Genomic DNA, 15,545 nt, shown 5'->3' with positions numbered 1-15,545 from the left:
CCCCCCCCCCCCCCCCCCACACCCCCATTGTTTTTGGTATCGCCACGGTCATTTACATAACTGGTACACTGACAACACATATTTTTATTTGCAAACTCACGACTGTCCATCCAGCTGTCTTCATAAAAGGAGAGGAATGTTTTTGTGTGTGTTTTTTTTCCCCAATATTATTTCCCCCCAGTTTCATTCCTTTACGGGTCCATCGTCCACCATGTTGTTTTAAAGACTCTTCCCCACACGTGCGTCTCTCCACCTTCTTCCGGTACTTCACTTCGGGAGCTCCTCCTGTAGAGAATCGGCGAGCGGGTCCATCGGCGGCGGCGGCGCCGGCTCGTCGTCGGGCTTCAAGCGCTTTATGGTGTTTTTCAAGGCTTGCCTCTTGTTGCAGAACCACACGCGGACCACCTCGCGGTCGTAGTTGAGTTTCTCGGCTATTTCCGTCATCTCCTGCCCGGAGGGGTGCGTGTTCTTCTCAAAGTGGCTGTTGAGGATCTCCAGCGCCTGCGGGGTGAAAGAGGTCCTCCGCTTGCGCTTTTTCGACGGCTCGCTGCCGATAAACTCGGTCAGGTTCTGCATGCCGGACCGGTGGCGGGCTTCCGCCTCGGCCATCCAGCGCTCCAGAACGGGCTTTATCTTCTGGGCGCTTTTAGGGGTGATGTCCAACTTCTCAAACCTGGCAGGATATAAAAGGCCAGGGTTCAGTTTGCTACCTACAGTGTTCTCTTGGGGTTCCTGTGGTAGGAAATAGTGGCTTCTCAGGATGGTGTGTCTGGGGAGAATCGAGAGAGAAGAATCTTAGGTGCCCTGCCCGAACATGGGATATATACGCTGCCTGCCTCAACCCTTTCACTGCCACATCATGGTTAACCCTTTCACTGCGACAATACAGAAGGTTAACCCTTTCACTGCCGCGCGGCAAAGGGTTAACCCTTTCACTGCGACAATACAGAAGGTTAACCCTTTCCTAACTAATTGTCTGGAAGAGGCTATAGGATTCTCTGTCCCGCACGCGTCATTACTTTTACCAACCCATTTCCAGTTCCGCGTTGCGTTCTGCGATCTGATTGGCCACTGACGTTTTTTTTTTTCTTTCTTTTTTATATTAATTTTTTTGGCGTTTTCTCGCTTTATTTCTACTGGGCAGTCCAGTAGGGAGAGACAGATGAGGAATGGGAGACAGAGTGGGGGAAAGACATTCGGCAAATAACGACGGGTTCGGTCATGTGACATCTGCGCCAATCGTGTGACCCCTGTTTCTGCCACCGGTTAAGCTTAGGCACTCTTTCGAAGTTGGTTAAGGTTAGAGTTTGTCTTAGAGCAGGGCGATAGAACACCAGCCCTGATTCCAAACTCTAACATTAACCAACTTCGAAAGAGTCGCCTAAGCTTAACCAGTGATAAACTAGGCGTTAGGTAGTTTGCAGGCTGTTAGAGGCGGAAATAGGCGCAGAAACAGGCGTCACGCGATTGGCGCACATGTCACATGACCAGAAACGTCAGTGGCCAATCAGATCGCAGAACGCGGAACTGGGTTGGTAAAAGTATAGACGCGTCCCGCAATGGCGGGACGTGGAGCGGGGATACCCTGCCATTGGCTAGAAAATAATAGATCCATGTGCACCAAATACATAGCGAACACCTGACTAAAATGATCCAAAAGTATACACCGTCAATCAACAAAATCTAAAAACCAAACAAGTGACTATATGATTCCCATATCCTTCCCTCTGGTGATAAAAAAAAATCAACAAGCAACCAATGCATGCACTTAAAATATGGCACTATCATTTATTTACAAAATAAGCTTGAATTATTAATCAAAATGTACATTTAATACATTTTTCAAACTTTTTAGCCCCATCTAACAACCCTCTCATTGTATATTTAATATGAATACATTTGCACACTCCAATCTGGAATATTCTTACACGTTAATGGATGCATGACACATAATTCTAATGTCATATATTGTGCACTTTGAGTCCAGTTGCTCTAAGAACCGCGTCCCCGCACTGGGGGAACTGCCGGTGGCCCGATGCACTTGTCAGATGCAATGTAGTGTGATTTGAACACAGAAATAGCACTCGTGGCTTAGATATGATGATGTTTTTATTTATTTTATAATACATTTTTATATATACTGTATACAGTATATACAGTATATTCTTTATTTTTGTTCAGAGGGATGGTCACGGCCTGTTCGACTCGTCAGTTTTCAGGGTGCGGTTTGAGTCGCCCGGCCGGCCCTGTGTCCAGACTGATGTAGGTGAAGGAGAGCTGCTGTACTGAGGAGCTGCCTCTATGGGCCTGATTTAACAAAACAAAAACCATTAAAAGGAGTGTAAGGTTTTGCTGAACGGACAAAGACTATTTATGTTATGACGATGCTTTTGTTAAAAAAAAAAAAAAAACGGCCCGTGCCTCTTTACCTCTCCGTACATACGGCTTGTTGGTAGGGTGACCAGATGCAAAAAGTCCAAAAGCAGGACAACAGTAAGATTTTGGTGGGACAAAGTGGGACAAAGTGGGCGGATAGATAATGTAATTTTTTTTATTAGAATAACTCGTCTTCACCGGAATAGATAAAGGTTAAATCAAAATAAATACAAATTAAATACAGAATTATATCTCTCCACATTCATCTTGGCACTGGCAGCCGGCTTGTTACCACCTAACATCTGTTTTAAATATTCAAACTTTATCACTTGACAGGAATGTCTTGTGTTCGATATATTATTTTTTTTGCTTCGAAAAGAGGGTCATCCTCTCAATATGTGGGACGCGGTCTCAAATGGTGGGACAGTACAACCAAAAGGGGGACACCTGGTCACCCTACTTGTTGGTGTGTTACGTCTTGTTGACTGGCAGTCTTATTTATAACCCACCCCCCGGGTTTCCATACTGCAGGGAATACATTAGTAGTATGGGGAGTCAGTACTAGAGAGACAGCACATTTCATGGATCAACAGGAACCAAAGATACTAAAATGAGTCAAGAGCAGCTTTCTGTGCCCCCTCCCACACTAGTGACACACGCAGCCGCAAGGGGAAATGGCCCTAAGAGTAACTGCACCTATCTCTGTTACCCTCCCCCCCCCCCCCCCCTCCACTCTCATAGCTCTTAGAAGCGCTTCACATCACAAGTCACGCTTTAAACACACCGTTAAAGGAACACAGCCAACATTATGGGAAATGCGATTACCATCTTTCTCCAGAGTCGGACCACGAAGATAAATACTAATCTCCTCCTCTGTGCGTTCAGTAGCTATCCAGCTGCAAGCTAGCCTAGCTTAGCACAAATTAATGGAAGCGGATACGGACCACTAGCCTAGCTTAAAACGGTGTCTTAACGTGTATATATATATATGCCTAAAAGGGACTACTATTTGAAAGCATGACAATGTTTCACGTTTCACAGGGTGGTGAATATGTAATTCTGGTTCATTTTGAAAATGACAGTTCGTCTTGGCATGAAGTGCCATTATGTTTTGCGCATGAGTGCAGCACATTTGAAGATATATACACACAAGCATGCATTTTAAACAAATATATAAGAGATCCACAGCAATGACAAGTGTTGCGTTGAAAGGCTTGTATCGTATCTTTGAAATCACGCTTTAACGCGACAGCCGGTATATGGACCTCTCTTTCATTATGATTTATGCACACATCGATTTTTCGTTTGACGGTTATCGAGAGTAAATGAGTTGGAATATGGGTATGTTATATGGTCACCGGGGACATTGAATCCATGTTGTGTTAATTACAGCTCAATGAAATGATAAGGTATAGCGGGTAACATGAGGATTCAATGTCCCAGATGACATCACCGCCACTGGTGGTGGCCACATTCAAACTCACTCACTCTCAATAACTTTAGTCATTAAGATTTAGTCAAACTAAATCAATGTGTGCAAAACAGTCTTTGGGGCTGTGGGACATTATGTGCAAAATAAATAAGCATTGGTTATTTTTGGGCAAAGTGGCCCTTTAACAGAAGCGTGCCGAGCCCAGACAGACAGACGACACGAAGAAGATCATTGGTCTGATCGTGTCCTCTCCCTCCCCGGTAATGTCTGTGTCTTCCCGATGACCTAATAAAGTCTTTTTGAAAGGCCACTGAGCGATAGAAGGAGACAAGATGGAGGTATCTGTCACTGTCTGTTCAGCTCCCCCCCCCCCCCCCCCCCCCCCCCCCTCCCACGGTGGACGTCCCCCCTTGTCCTCAGCGTGTCTCCGGTGATGTTAACTAAACTCAAGCATGCAAAAAAAGTCCTCCTACTTAAAACGCCGGGAGAGGCCCCTGTCATGTCCGCCAATGTCATACCGACGGGGAAAAAAATTACGGCACAGATATAACAACCCGCGTTGAGTGTTTTTTTCTTTTTTTTTCTTTTTTGAAGCTAATGGATTTTAATGTATGTTATAAATATGTGAATTATGCATGGCTGTAAATATTTCATATGTGATTTTAAGACCTTTAAACACGGGGGCCTCATAAGAACCCCCCCCCCCCCCCCCTCTCTCTCTCTGTCCATCCCGTTTCACATTTTATTGGCCTCTTGATGTTGACGCGGTGGCGTGTTTAGTGTGAGGAGGCAGCGCCGTGTCCACATAAACAGCGCGGGTCATCGCAGAGTGGCGCATGCCTTTTGGAAGGCACATTTAAAATTAATACACGAATAAGACTATTTTATTTATTTATTATTATTATTATTTTACTGAAATCTGATGGGGGGGGGGGAAGAGTGGCAAAGAGTATAGCAAAAGGTGATGTCAAATCTTCTGGCTGTGATGATGACACACTCTAACGTGTTCTAGAAGAAGAAAGGTCATTTTAACTTAAAAAACTTTTTATTTATGTATATATTTATTATTTTTAACAGCAGACTGATGTATCTGTTTATGTAGATGTTTTATTTTTATTTCTTCTTTTTAAAATATACTGTATTATGTTATATTTGATTCCAGAACACAGCAGATTGTTCTGCCTCACTTTCTGGAATAAATAAGGGTTTACAGTGCACAGTATGTATCTTTATAGTCTTCGTGTATCTATGGCTCTTATGAATATATATATATGTATATCTGATATGAATAGGGTCTTTTGGTTTTCATGTGCTTTTATTAATAAACACTTAATGGTCTTTCTACCCCTCATCTAAACGTGCCAGATATCTGTTTTTCCTACGAACAGGGGATAGATGTTGGATAGATGTTGGATAGATGTTGGATAGATGTTGGATAGATGTTGGATAGATGTTGGATAGATGTTGGATAGATGTTGAATAGATGTTGGATAGATGTTGAATAGATGTTGGATAGATGTTGGATAGATGTTGAATAGATGTTGGATAGATGCATATCTCTCTTGGGGCTCTTCATGCAATGCAAAACGTCGGTCGAGTTGAACAGCAAAGTGGAGAGAGACGAGAGCTCTTAGTTAACACAGATAATATGATTATCTAATGAATATATAATGTGCCGCTTATGTCTCGTCTCGTGTCCTCGTGGCGACCATAAAACACGGCAATCTTATTAAGAGATCATCCCTGTCAAAGTCAGTTCTCTCACGCCGTAGCGGAGAGAACGGTAATAGGCCTTAGTAATTATTAAATGCTTTGAGTGCTTCTCGTAATACTCCGTAATGTATTTTGCATAAGTATCACCGGGGGATGTCATGTCGCGGAACGAGAGAGAGAGAGAGAGAGAGAGAGAGGAAGGACTAGACACAAGACATGAGAACTTCATTTTGTCACGGTGCTATTCAATTATGTATTTTAATACTTTAATAATGTGTGTTTAAAATATGAAATTAAATATAGATGGGAGTTATGGACACCGGGCAATTATGGGCCACTCTCTGGAGTTGTACGGTTGAGTGCCTTCATTTGCTGCTGCATGCTGCTGTGTCTGGCTGAGTTCTTAGCCAAGAGTTACATTTTATAAGAGGATGTATGCGTCGATTATGTGATGTACACCATGATATGGAATAAATAATAAACTGCCTTGTGTTGACTATTTTAATTCAACAATGACCTATGGGGATGGTGTGTCTTAAAGGTAATTTTTTTTGTTTTATACCAAAATATCAAATGGTTCATACACTGCTTTGAAAATGCATAAACTATAGAGAGTTGGACGACGTTCCCATGTCAAAGAGGAAGTCAACTTAAGGCTGCTACATTGAGCCGACAATGAACAGATAGAAATTTGACGGAAGGCATTACTGTCCGTTGGTTTGTTTTTAAATTAGAACATAACTTAACATAAACTAGTTGCAGAAACAACAGTTTTACGGATGGTAACATATCCGTCAGTTCCAAAAGTTCACCCTCTCCAAACTTTTCTGTCCGTCAAAAGGGACAGAAATCTGGCGGAGACAAACACAGCGTCAGCTCTGTCCAACAAACAGATACTCCTCATTGAAAATGTATTAAAAACAGACGTATAGACAGGACAGACACAGCGGATCAATATAACCTAACCGGTGTTACTTATGCGTGTATTATTTTTCCTTAACAAATTATTGAATAAACGTCTTATATTAACTTAACAGATAAGAATTGAAAATGGATTGGAAAACGTTAAATAATTTAATTTCACGGCGTCTGTGCAGCCTTGTCTATTCACTGTGTCCTTTTCTGATGATAACCATATCACTGGATAACTCATACATGTTCAGACAAGCCTAATATTTGGTCATTTGTCATACTATGTATACATGCAATTCACAGTAATTTCCTAATTTTCTTTCAAACTAATTTGGTTGTGGAGGTCCAGTTGTTAATAAGGACTTTGGGGCAGAGCTGTTTCACAGGCTGAGTGACATACGTTCCTGTATAGGAGTGTGATTGATTGACAAAAAGGTTTTATGGAATTTGTTTACATGGTAAAACTTTAATCAATACAGTACCTTTACTTAAAATAATGCTTTATGTGGCCCTTTTAGAAAATGCCTAAGTTTATTAAACTGAAGATGTGGTACAATGAAGAGTGACGTTGTTTCTATATTTATTTATTTATAGCTGAACTGTTTGAAGCCATAGGTGGTTGCTTCACTTTTTAAAGAACTTCTCAACAAAAATTTAAAAAAAAAACTACTTCTGTGAGCTTAATGTCCCAGTAATCATATCAGCATTTGGGTCGTCTGGTCTGCTCCGCTCCGCTCTGCTAGTCAGCCTATGAGTGGAGCTTTCAAATGGAACTCATTTGATAGTAGGCGATTTATTGAAAAACAGAAGAAAAAGAAAATACAAAAATCAGCAAATGAAATCAGCAAAGGTAATTCCAATATTAAAAAAAATTGAGATAAGCATCAAATGGACAAATATAGACCAGTGTCCCTACTTCCTCAATTTTCAAAAATATTAAGAGAAATTATTTGTGAAACAACTGGATCTTTTCATTGGCAAATACAGAATATTGAGTGAACACCAGTATGGGTTTAGGGAAAAAATAACTACGGTATGCAGTAAGGGAGATAGTAGAAGAAAATGATGAGTGTTCTATTGGTAGGCTTCTGATAGAATAGATCACAGCATATTAGTGAGAAAATTGGAGAAGTAAGAGCTAAGAGAAAACAGACAGCAATGTGTGCAAATTAATGACACTGTGTCAGCATTTAGGAAGGTCAGCTGTGGAGTACCCCAGGGATCGGTGATAGGTCCAAAACGTTTTATACTTTATATTAATGATATTTTCAATGTTGCTGAACTGTTCAAATGTGTTATTTTTGTAGACGATACAACTTTATATTGCTCAGTAATGATATGATATTGAAAGTGAGTAGGAAATTCTCAAGACTTGGTTTGATGTTAATAAATCGTCTCTCAATATTAAGAAAACGAAATTTATGGTTTTTGCTAATCAAACAGAAGTAGATGGGAATATCGAGTTAAAAATCTGTTAAAATGGAAAGAGTTTCTGAGAAAAAAATTCTAGTGGTAGTTATTGATCAGAAATTAACATGGAAACAACACTACATTCAAGGCAAAAGTCTAAGTCAGTAGCAATCCTGTATAAATGTAAGGATATATGAAACTATAAGGCTGTGTACATAATTTACTGCTCACTTATACTTCCTACATGTCATACTGTGTGGAAGTATGGGGGTCGACATTTAAAAATACTGTAAATCCAATAGTCTTACTGCAAAAGCGAGGTTTGGCCATTCTGATCATTTATAAGGCTGGTTACTATGACCACACAAATCCACTGTTTATAAAGTCTCATGTTATGCAATTTAATGATTTGGTTTATTATAAAATAATAATGCAAATAATGTAAAGCAAAGTTACTCCCAGACTGTGTGCAAAGGTTTTTTCAATACATTTGAAGAGATGTTTGTAAATGTACTGTTCAAAAAGCTAAGAAAGGGATTAAAAGGAGAAGTATTTATATTGTCTGGGTTAACTTGTGGAACAAGTATTAAAAAAAAAAAAAAAAAATGTGTATAGCTATTTTTGATGGTTACAAAATTACAAAAACCCAATTTGTAATTTTTTTGGTTTGTGTTTTGGAGGCTTAATTTGATAATGATATGACAGCCATCTATACGTAGACAGTTGACAGTCTGGAATGATTGTGCATATTGTATTGTGTGTGATGACTGAATACAACTACTACTACTAAAAGCAAATTTTAATTAATGTGATTCTCTTTCTCTCTGTATCTACAGTTTCACTAGGAAGGACGGGAGGAATAATATTCAAACATTTCAAAAACAGAGTAGAAAATCGGGATCTGGTGAGAAATACCAGGGATACCAGATCCCACTGTTGCTGTGCGCCAGAGGTCCTCCTCACCTGCAGATGGCAGACTGACTGTAAGCGGGCCCCTCGGCGGCGCTGAGCGCCTGGCCCACCTGGGTTTGCGTCAGGCCCAGGGACAGGCGCCGGATCTTGAAGGCTTTGGCAAATTCCCGAATTTCCTCCAGGTTGACCCCATCCACCTCACTAGGGGCAGTCTGTGGGTCTGCAACACACACACGCACACGCACACGCACACACACGCACACACGCACACACACACATTTGAATACTTTCTTTGGTTCCACAAATTATATTACATAAACAGGGAATCAAATATATCGGAGCCAAGCAGCACTGAACACTTAACACATAGCACCTCCTTCTCTACGCGGCTACGCTGCCAATAATAGCTGAGAGAGCTGCAGAGCAATATTTGGCTATTTGTTTGGCCTTTCTCTTAGACATTGCAGCAATTCTCAGACCACTCATGGTGCATTTTATATACATGGCCAAGACTTCCGAATATGAGTATACTATCTACACTTGTGGTTATCACATCGAGCAATGGTTGGTATTTTATATACTTGTCTTGGAAAGCCTGGTCCATGTACACACACACACGCGCGCGCGCGCACATACAGTCACACGCCCACTCCCACTCCCACTCTCACACACACACACACACACACACACACACACACACACACACACACACACACACACACACACACACACACACACACACACACACACACACACACACACACACACACACACACACACACACACACACACACACACACAACTACTAATTTCTCTACGGTATTTATTCGGTCTTGTATAGACTAGTCGGGTATCGCATACATGTCGCGTTTTGAAATGGATGTTCGAAGATATAAATTCCTCTGTAACCATCGATAAAAAGTTCGGCACGGCACTCTAAATTGAAAGCGCATGGCGTCTTTAATCCTCCGTGAGAAAATATACAAATAGAGGGACGCAGAGAATGTCGATTCAGTAGGAAAATGTGGAGCGGAGCCATGGGGCATTCCTGGGATTCCTCCAGAGTTGCAAATGTGCTGAAAGCACACCGTGACAAAATCCTCCCTGTTATACCTGAAAGATATCTTTCTGGAATAAATATATATATATATATATATTATGTGTATACAAACTCATTCCCATTCATCACATCCAGGAGATTCACACCTCCACACCACAAATTAGCTTTACACACAATGGCAAGAATCATATACCGCTCCATACCATCAAGTGTATTTTATTTCATTTTCTTAAACAGAAAAATACCGTTTGCACAGTAAAAACGCCACTTAGCACCGAGCACATTGAAGTGGTTTTGAAAAAAAAACGTCAGTGAGGGCATTCTGAAGAAATTTCCTCGCTAATAAAAGGTGATTTCACGTTGTACATCAATGTCAGATGCCCTGCCATCCTGCTTACCAAAGCAAAAGTTTGTGCCTTCTGAATTATTCATCTCGGTCATTATCAATGAATTATTAAAAGGAATCCTCAGAGCGTATTTAGGCAAAAAAATCTATTGGGCTGCCGTCTCGCCAGGGCCTCGTCGTGAGTGACATGTGGCGTGTGTGGCGTGTGTGGCGTATGTGGCGTGTGTGGTGTATGTGGCGTGTGTGGTGTATGTGGTGTATGTGGTGTATGTGGCGTGTGTCATAGTCTAAAGATAATGCATTTTCTGTGTATGGTAATGCCTTAGGTAATATTGATTGTTGACATCAAGGGGTTTATACTTTATACTAAGCGTTGGCTCTTTCTTAAACAGAATAAATAGAAAACTGCTTTGTTTCTTTTCTGTCACAAAAAAGGTTCCTAAGATATTGACAAAGTAAAGAGTAATCATCATACACTGAACAAAACAAGTTGATCAATGGCGTCTTTTCTTTTTTAATTATTAAATTCACCACTGTCGTAGTTCCCATTGAAATCACTTTACCTGGAGTTTAAGGGAATACACTCTGACAAATTAAATTTGTGCAAATAAAAGAGAGTTTTTGCAGGGTGACAGGCTGTGGCCCGGTGATTTATAAAGGTCTGAATGCCGCAAAGGGCCAGGTAGTATGAGAACGAAGCTTATATTCATTGGGTACTAGAGCACAACTGATACTTGATGCCGTATGCAGATACTGAGATTTTGGAGTGAAAACATTCTGATGGATACATATCAGCTGATCACACATCTTTAGCAAGAATTCCTTAAATGTAGTTATTGAAGAGTTGTGATAAAGACATGTACGTGGCATGATATGTATGGAGGTGGGATATTTTACAGTAAAACAAACTTTATTGTATATTATACATATATTATTACATTATAAATTCAACACAAGTTAAGTTAAGTTGAACCTTTATTAACCCTCTTGGGGAAATTCGTCCTCTGCATTGGACCCATCCTAACTATTTAGGAGCCGTGGGCAGCCACACAGTGCGGCGCCCGGGGACCAACTCCGGTTGTGATGCCAGTGCCTTGCTCAAGGGCAACGGCAGGATATACCTACAGTAGCATGCGTGTCTGTTAGTGTGGGAGGAGAACATGCAAACTCCACACAGAAAGGCCCCCTGCTGGGGGTTGAGCCCAGGATCTTGTTGCTGTGAGGCAGCAGTGCTAACTAACCACTGTGCCACTGCAGTGATCATACTAACGTACTTTTCGGACTATAAGCCGCGGCTTTTTCCCCCATTTTTCGACCCTGCGGCTTATATAACGGTGCGGCTTATATGTGACTCGACGTGACCAAACCCGAAAATGTTCAAATCAAAATATTGCTTTTTTGACTGCATTGAAATGTTATTTATCTGTTCTCTTATTTGCTAAACTTAATACAACTTGTAAATGAGTTAATTCTTGTTATTTGTCCGACAGTATTGTGTCCCAATGCTAATTACATATGATAATTAAACATTAAAACACCTGCGGCTTATAGTCCAGTGCGGCTTATATATGTACACATCATTCAATTTAGCTGCTGCGGCTTATAGTCAGGTGCGGCTTATAGTGCGAAAAGTACGGTAACTGTACTGTATGCAGTGTTGTAGTACTCAAGTCCTGGACTCGTGACTCGACTTGGACTTGAGCACTGATGACTCGGACTTGGACTTGGACTCGAGCATTGACTGCATTCGGACTCGGAAGGTGCAGACGAGGACTCTGACTTGTTAATTGATAAATACATACATATTTTTTTTTTCTTTTTTTGTAATAGGCCCTAATCATTTGGCATACGATATTGATGGCTAGTGTGTAATTTATGTTTAATGTAGACCTTTTTTTATTTGTATGTCAGCTCTTTGACTCAACCTTGATGTCTTGGACTCGGACTAGGGTAATGGGGACTCGGCTCTTCTTTCGTGACTCTTAGACTTGGCCTTGAACACTGGGGACTCGAGACTCGACTTGGACTCGAGATTTTGTGACTCGACTACAACACTGGACCGTATGTTAGGAAATACATACGCTGCAGGAATATTTCATCTTTATTACGTGTTATATTACAAATTCAAAACGCTCTTCACACTAACTGCACAGTGAGCTGTAGACGGTATAACTAAGTGCATCTGTAAGCTGCGGAGCAGGACTGGGCAAAATATATTGATATTTGTCATCTATGTCATCGCATTGTGGGATTATTTGGTATTGTGCATTGTGGTATATCATTTTGTTGTCCAAATTAACGCTAAAATCCAATTGTTGTGATTTCTGAAATATGTGTGAATGTCAATCAATTGAAATTCTGTTTTATTTCCATACTGTATCGCATTTCTCGTTATTACACGGTCCAACCTGATGAACATCAACTCAATTATTTAACATGCGATATTCCACACCTAAGCAATTACTGTGACACGCACATATATATATATATATATATTGATATGGGAAAAAAGGTCCCTCTCAATACTGTGATACTTATTTCTTTCCCATATATTGCCCAGCCCCACTGTAGACTAGCAGCCTAGATGTAGTTTGTGTGTGTGTGTGTGTGTGAGAGAGAGTGTGTGTGTGCGTGTGTGTGTGTGTGTCTGAGTGTGTGTGTGTGTGTGTGTGTGTGTGAGAGAGAGAGTGTGTGTGTGTGTGTCTGAGTGTCTGAGTGTGTGTGTGTGTGTGTGTGTGTGTGTGTGTGTGTGTGTGTGTGTGTGTGTGTGTGTGTGTGTGTGTGCGTGCGTGCGTGTGTGTGAGAGAGTGTGTGTATGTGTCTGAGTGTGTGTGTGTGTGTGTGTGTGTGTGTGTGTGTGTGTGTGTGTGTGTGTGAGTTGTCCACTTACTGCTGACCAGCTGTCCCACACTAAGGGCGGAGGAGGAGTTGGTGGAGTTGGAGGAGGAAGAGGAGGAAGCCTGATGAAGAGGACTCTGTCTGTGGAGCAGGTTGGCCTGAGACGCCAGCGTCTGACCCTGCTGGACCTGAGGCAGCTGGACACACACACACACACACACGCACACGCACACGCACACACACACACACACACACACACACACACACACACACACACACAGAAGACACAATTAAGTGACAGTGAGTAAAACAAGCTCTTTACCATCTAGTCGCTGATTGATATATATTGATATCGGGCCGATATTGGCTTCGTTTCTATTTAAAATATCGATATGGGCAGATATGGAATCAGCCTGCCGACATGACCATCTTTTGCAGGCCTCTAGTGGCCTCCATACCCGTACGTTACGCACTTTACGTACTGTATTGTACCCATTCTGCAATCTGTTAATAAAATTTTCAATCAATCCAATCAATCAAAGGTTACAGGGAGAGGCGCTGCAAACGACTCCAAAGTTAACCGATATGTTGAAGGGAGAAAACACTGCAATATTTTATATCCAGTTCTATTAGTACAATTGTAATTTTAGCAACTGCAAACCTACCATTAACCATCTCAGCTATAGCTACTGTATCTAACATTAGTGAACTAAAGTTAATTAGTTGCGAAATGTGTGTGAAAATGTGCGTCTCATTTGCAATTACTTGGGACCCCAGGAAGACTGGCTGGTGCCATGGGGATCAGCTAATGGGGATCCCTTTATTTTATTTTTATTTATTTTATTATCTTTTTCCCCCCTCCTTTTTTCCGATTTTTCTCCCATCCCACTGTTTTATTCGTTATGCCAATTCCCAACCCCCTTCCTGGTTGTTGCGCACTCCCCCCTACTGTTGGTCCGGGAGGCCGGAGACTGTCACATGCTTTCCTCCGACGCATGTGCAGCCAGCCGGCAGCCAGCCTGGCCGCGCAGATTCTCACCGGGAGAGTGTAACGTGTGGAAGATCCTACCCTCGCTGTGCAGGCGCCCCGACCGAACTGTAGGGGTCGCTGTCCACAACGCCCAGGACCCACCCATCAGCTTTCCCACCCCCTAACACTGCCAATTGTGTTAGTATGAACGACCAGCCAAGCTGATAGCAACGCCGAGAGCTGGATTCGAACCCAGCGTCTCCAGCGTTGATGGCGAGCGCCTTGCCCACTACACCACCTAGCCGCCCGGGATCCTTTTTAATAAACAATAAACAATGAGCGCTCATCACCGGCTGCAGGGTTGAGTTGGCCAGCACAGACTATATAATGTCAATACTGGATAGAGACAACAGGAGGAGAGGTCAGACTGATCCTGGAGCAGCCCTTAGTGCTTCTATGTCCCCCCACGAGCTTCTGACTGATCCTGGAGCAGCCCTTAGTGCTTCTATGTCCCTCCACGAGCTTCTGACTGATCCTGGAGCAGCCCTTAGTGCTTCTATGTCCCTCCACGAGCTTCTGACTGATCCTGGAGCAGCCCTTAGTGTGCTTCTATGTCCCTCCACAAGCTTCTGACTGATCCTGGAGCAGCCCTTAGTGCTTCTATGTCCCCCCACGAGCTTCTGACTGATCCTGGAGCAGCCCTTAGTGCTTCTATGTCCCTCCACAAGCTTCTGACTGATCCTGGAGCAGCCCTTAGTGCTTCTATGTCCCTCCACGAGCTTCTGACCGATCCTGGAGCAGCCCTTAGTGCTTCTATGTCCCCCCACGAGCTTCTGACTGATCCTGGAGCAGCCCTTAGTGTGCTTCTATGTCCCTCCACAAGCTTCTGACTGATCCTGGAGCAGCCCTTAGTGCTTCTATGTCCCTCCACGAGCTTCTGACTGATCCTGGAGCAGCCCTTAGTGTGCTTCTATGTCCCTCCACAAGCTTCTGACTGATCCTGGAGCAGCCCTTAGTGCTTCTATGTCCCCCCACGAGCTTCTGACTGATCCTGGAGCAGCCCTTAGTGCTTCTATGTCCCTCCACGAGCTTCTGACTGATCCTGGAGCAGCCCTTAGTGCTTCTATGTCCCTCCACGAGCTTCTGACTGATCCTGGAGCAGCCCTTAGTGCTTCTATGTCCCTCCACGAGCTTCTGACTGATCCTGGAGCAGCCCTTAGTGCTTCTATGTCCCTCCACGAGCTTCTGACTGATCCTGGAGCAGCCCTTAGTGCTTCTATGTCCCTCCACGAGCTTCATAATCCCCGGTCTCCGTTCAGAAAGAAAACATGCTCACGACAATTATAACGCGTTTCCCTCTCGTCGTCGGAGCGGCTGGGGCCCGAGGCTAATAACGACGCATGCCCCCCCCCCCCCCATCAAACATCGCTCCTAATCCACCAGCGATGTGATTCCGACGCTGACTGAGAAACAATGTGTTTTCATGTCCTATGCACATTGGAGTCGCTTTTATTTTTATTTAATTTTTTTTACACGATCCGAGATAGGGGTCGTCTCGTCTCGGCTTTTAAAAAGT

At 42.6% G+C, this 15,545-nt stretch overlaps 1 protein-coding gene across 1 annotated transcript in view; it reads right to left on the bottom strand.

The window, feature by feature from the left end:
- Positions 1-267: 267 nt before the first annotated feature.
- Positions 268-15,545, bottom strand: part of pou6f2 (POU class 6 homeobox 2) — a gene marked incomplete at both ends in the record, with an annotated part of 84,693 nt that continues 69,415 nt past the window's right edge. Inside the window, 3 exons of the mRNA XM_084325558.1 lie at positions 268-769; positions 8,807-8,975; positions 13,052-13,196. Coding sequence (XP_084181684.1) covers positions 268-769; positions 8,807-8,975; positions 13,052-13,196 — 816 coding nt within the window. The remainder of the gene's footprint in view (positions 770-8,806; positions 8,976-13,051; positions 13,197-15,545) is intronic.

This window comes from Notolepis coatsorum (assembly GCF_963971535.1).
Source record: "Notolepis coatsorum genome assembly, chromosome: 12".
Taxonomy (NCBI): Eukaryota; Metazoa; Chordata; class Actinopteri; order Aulopiformes; family Paralepididae; genus Notolepis; species Notolepis coatsorum.
The sequence above is the reverse complement of the archived record's forward strand: the minus strand, read 5'-3'. Positions and strand labels throughout refer to the sequence as shown.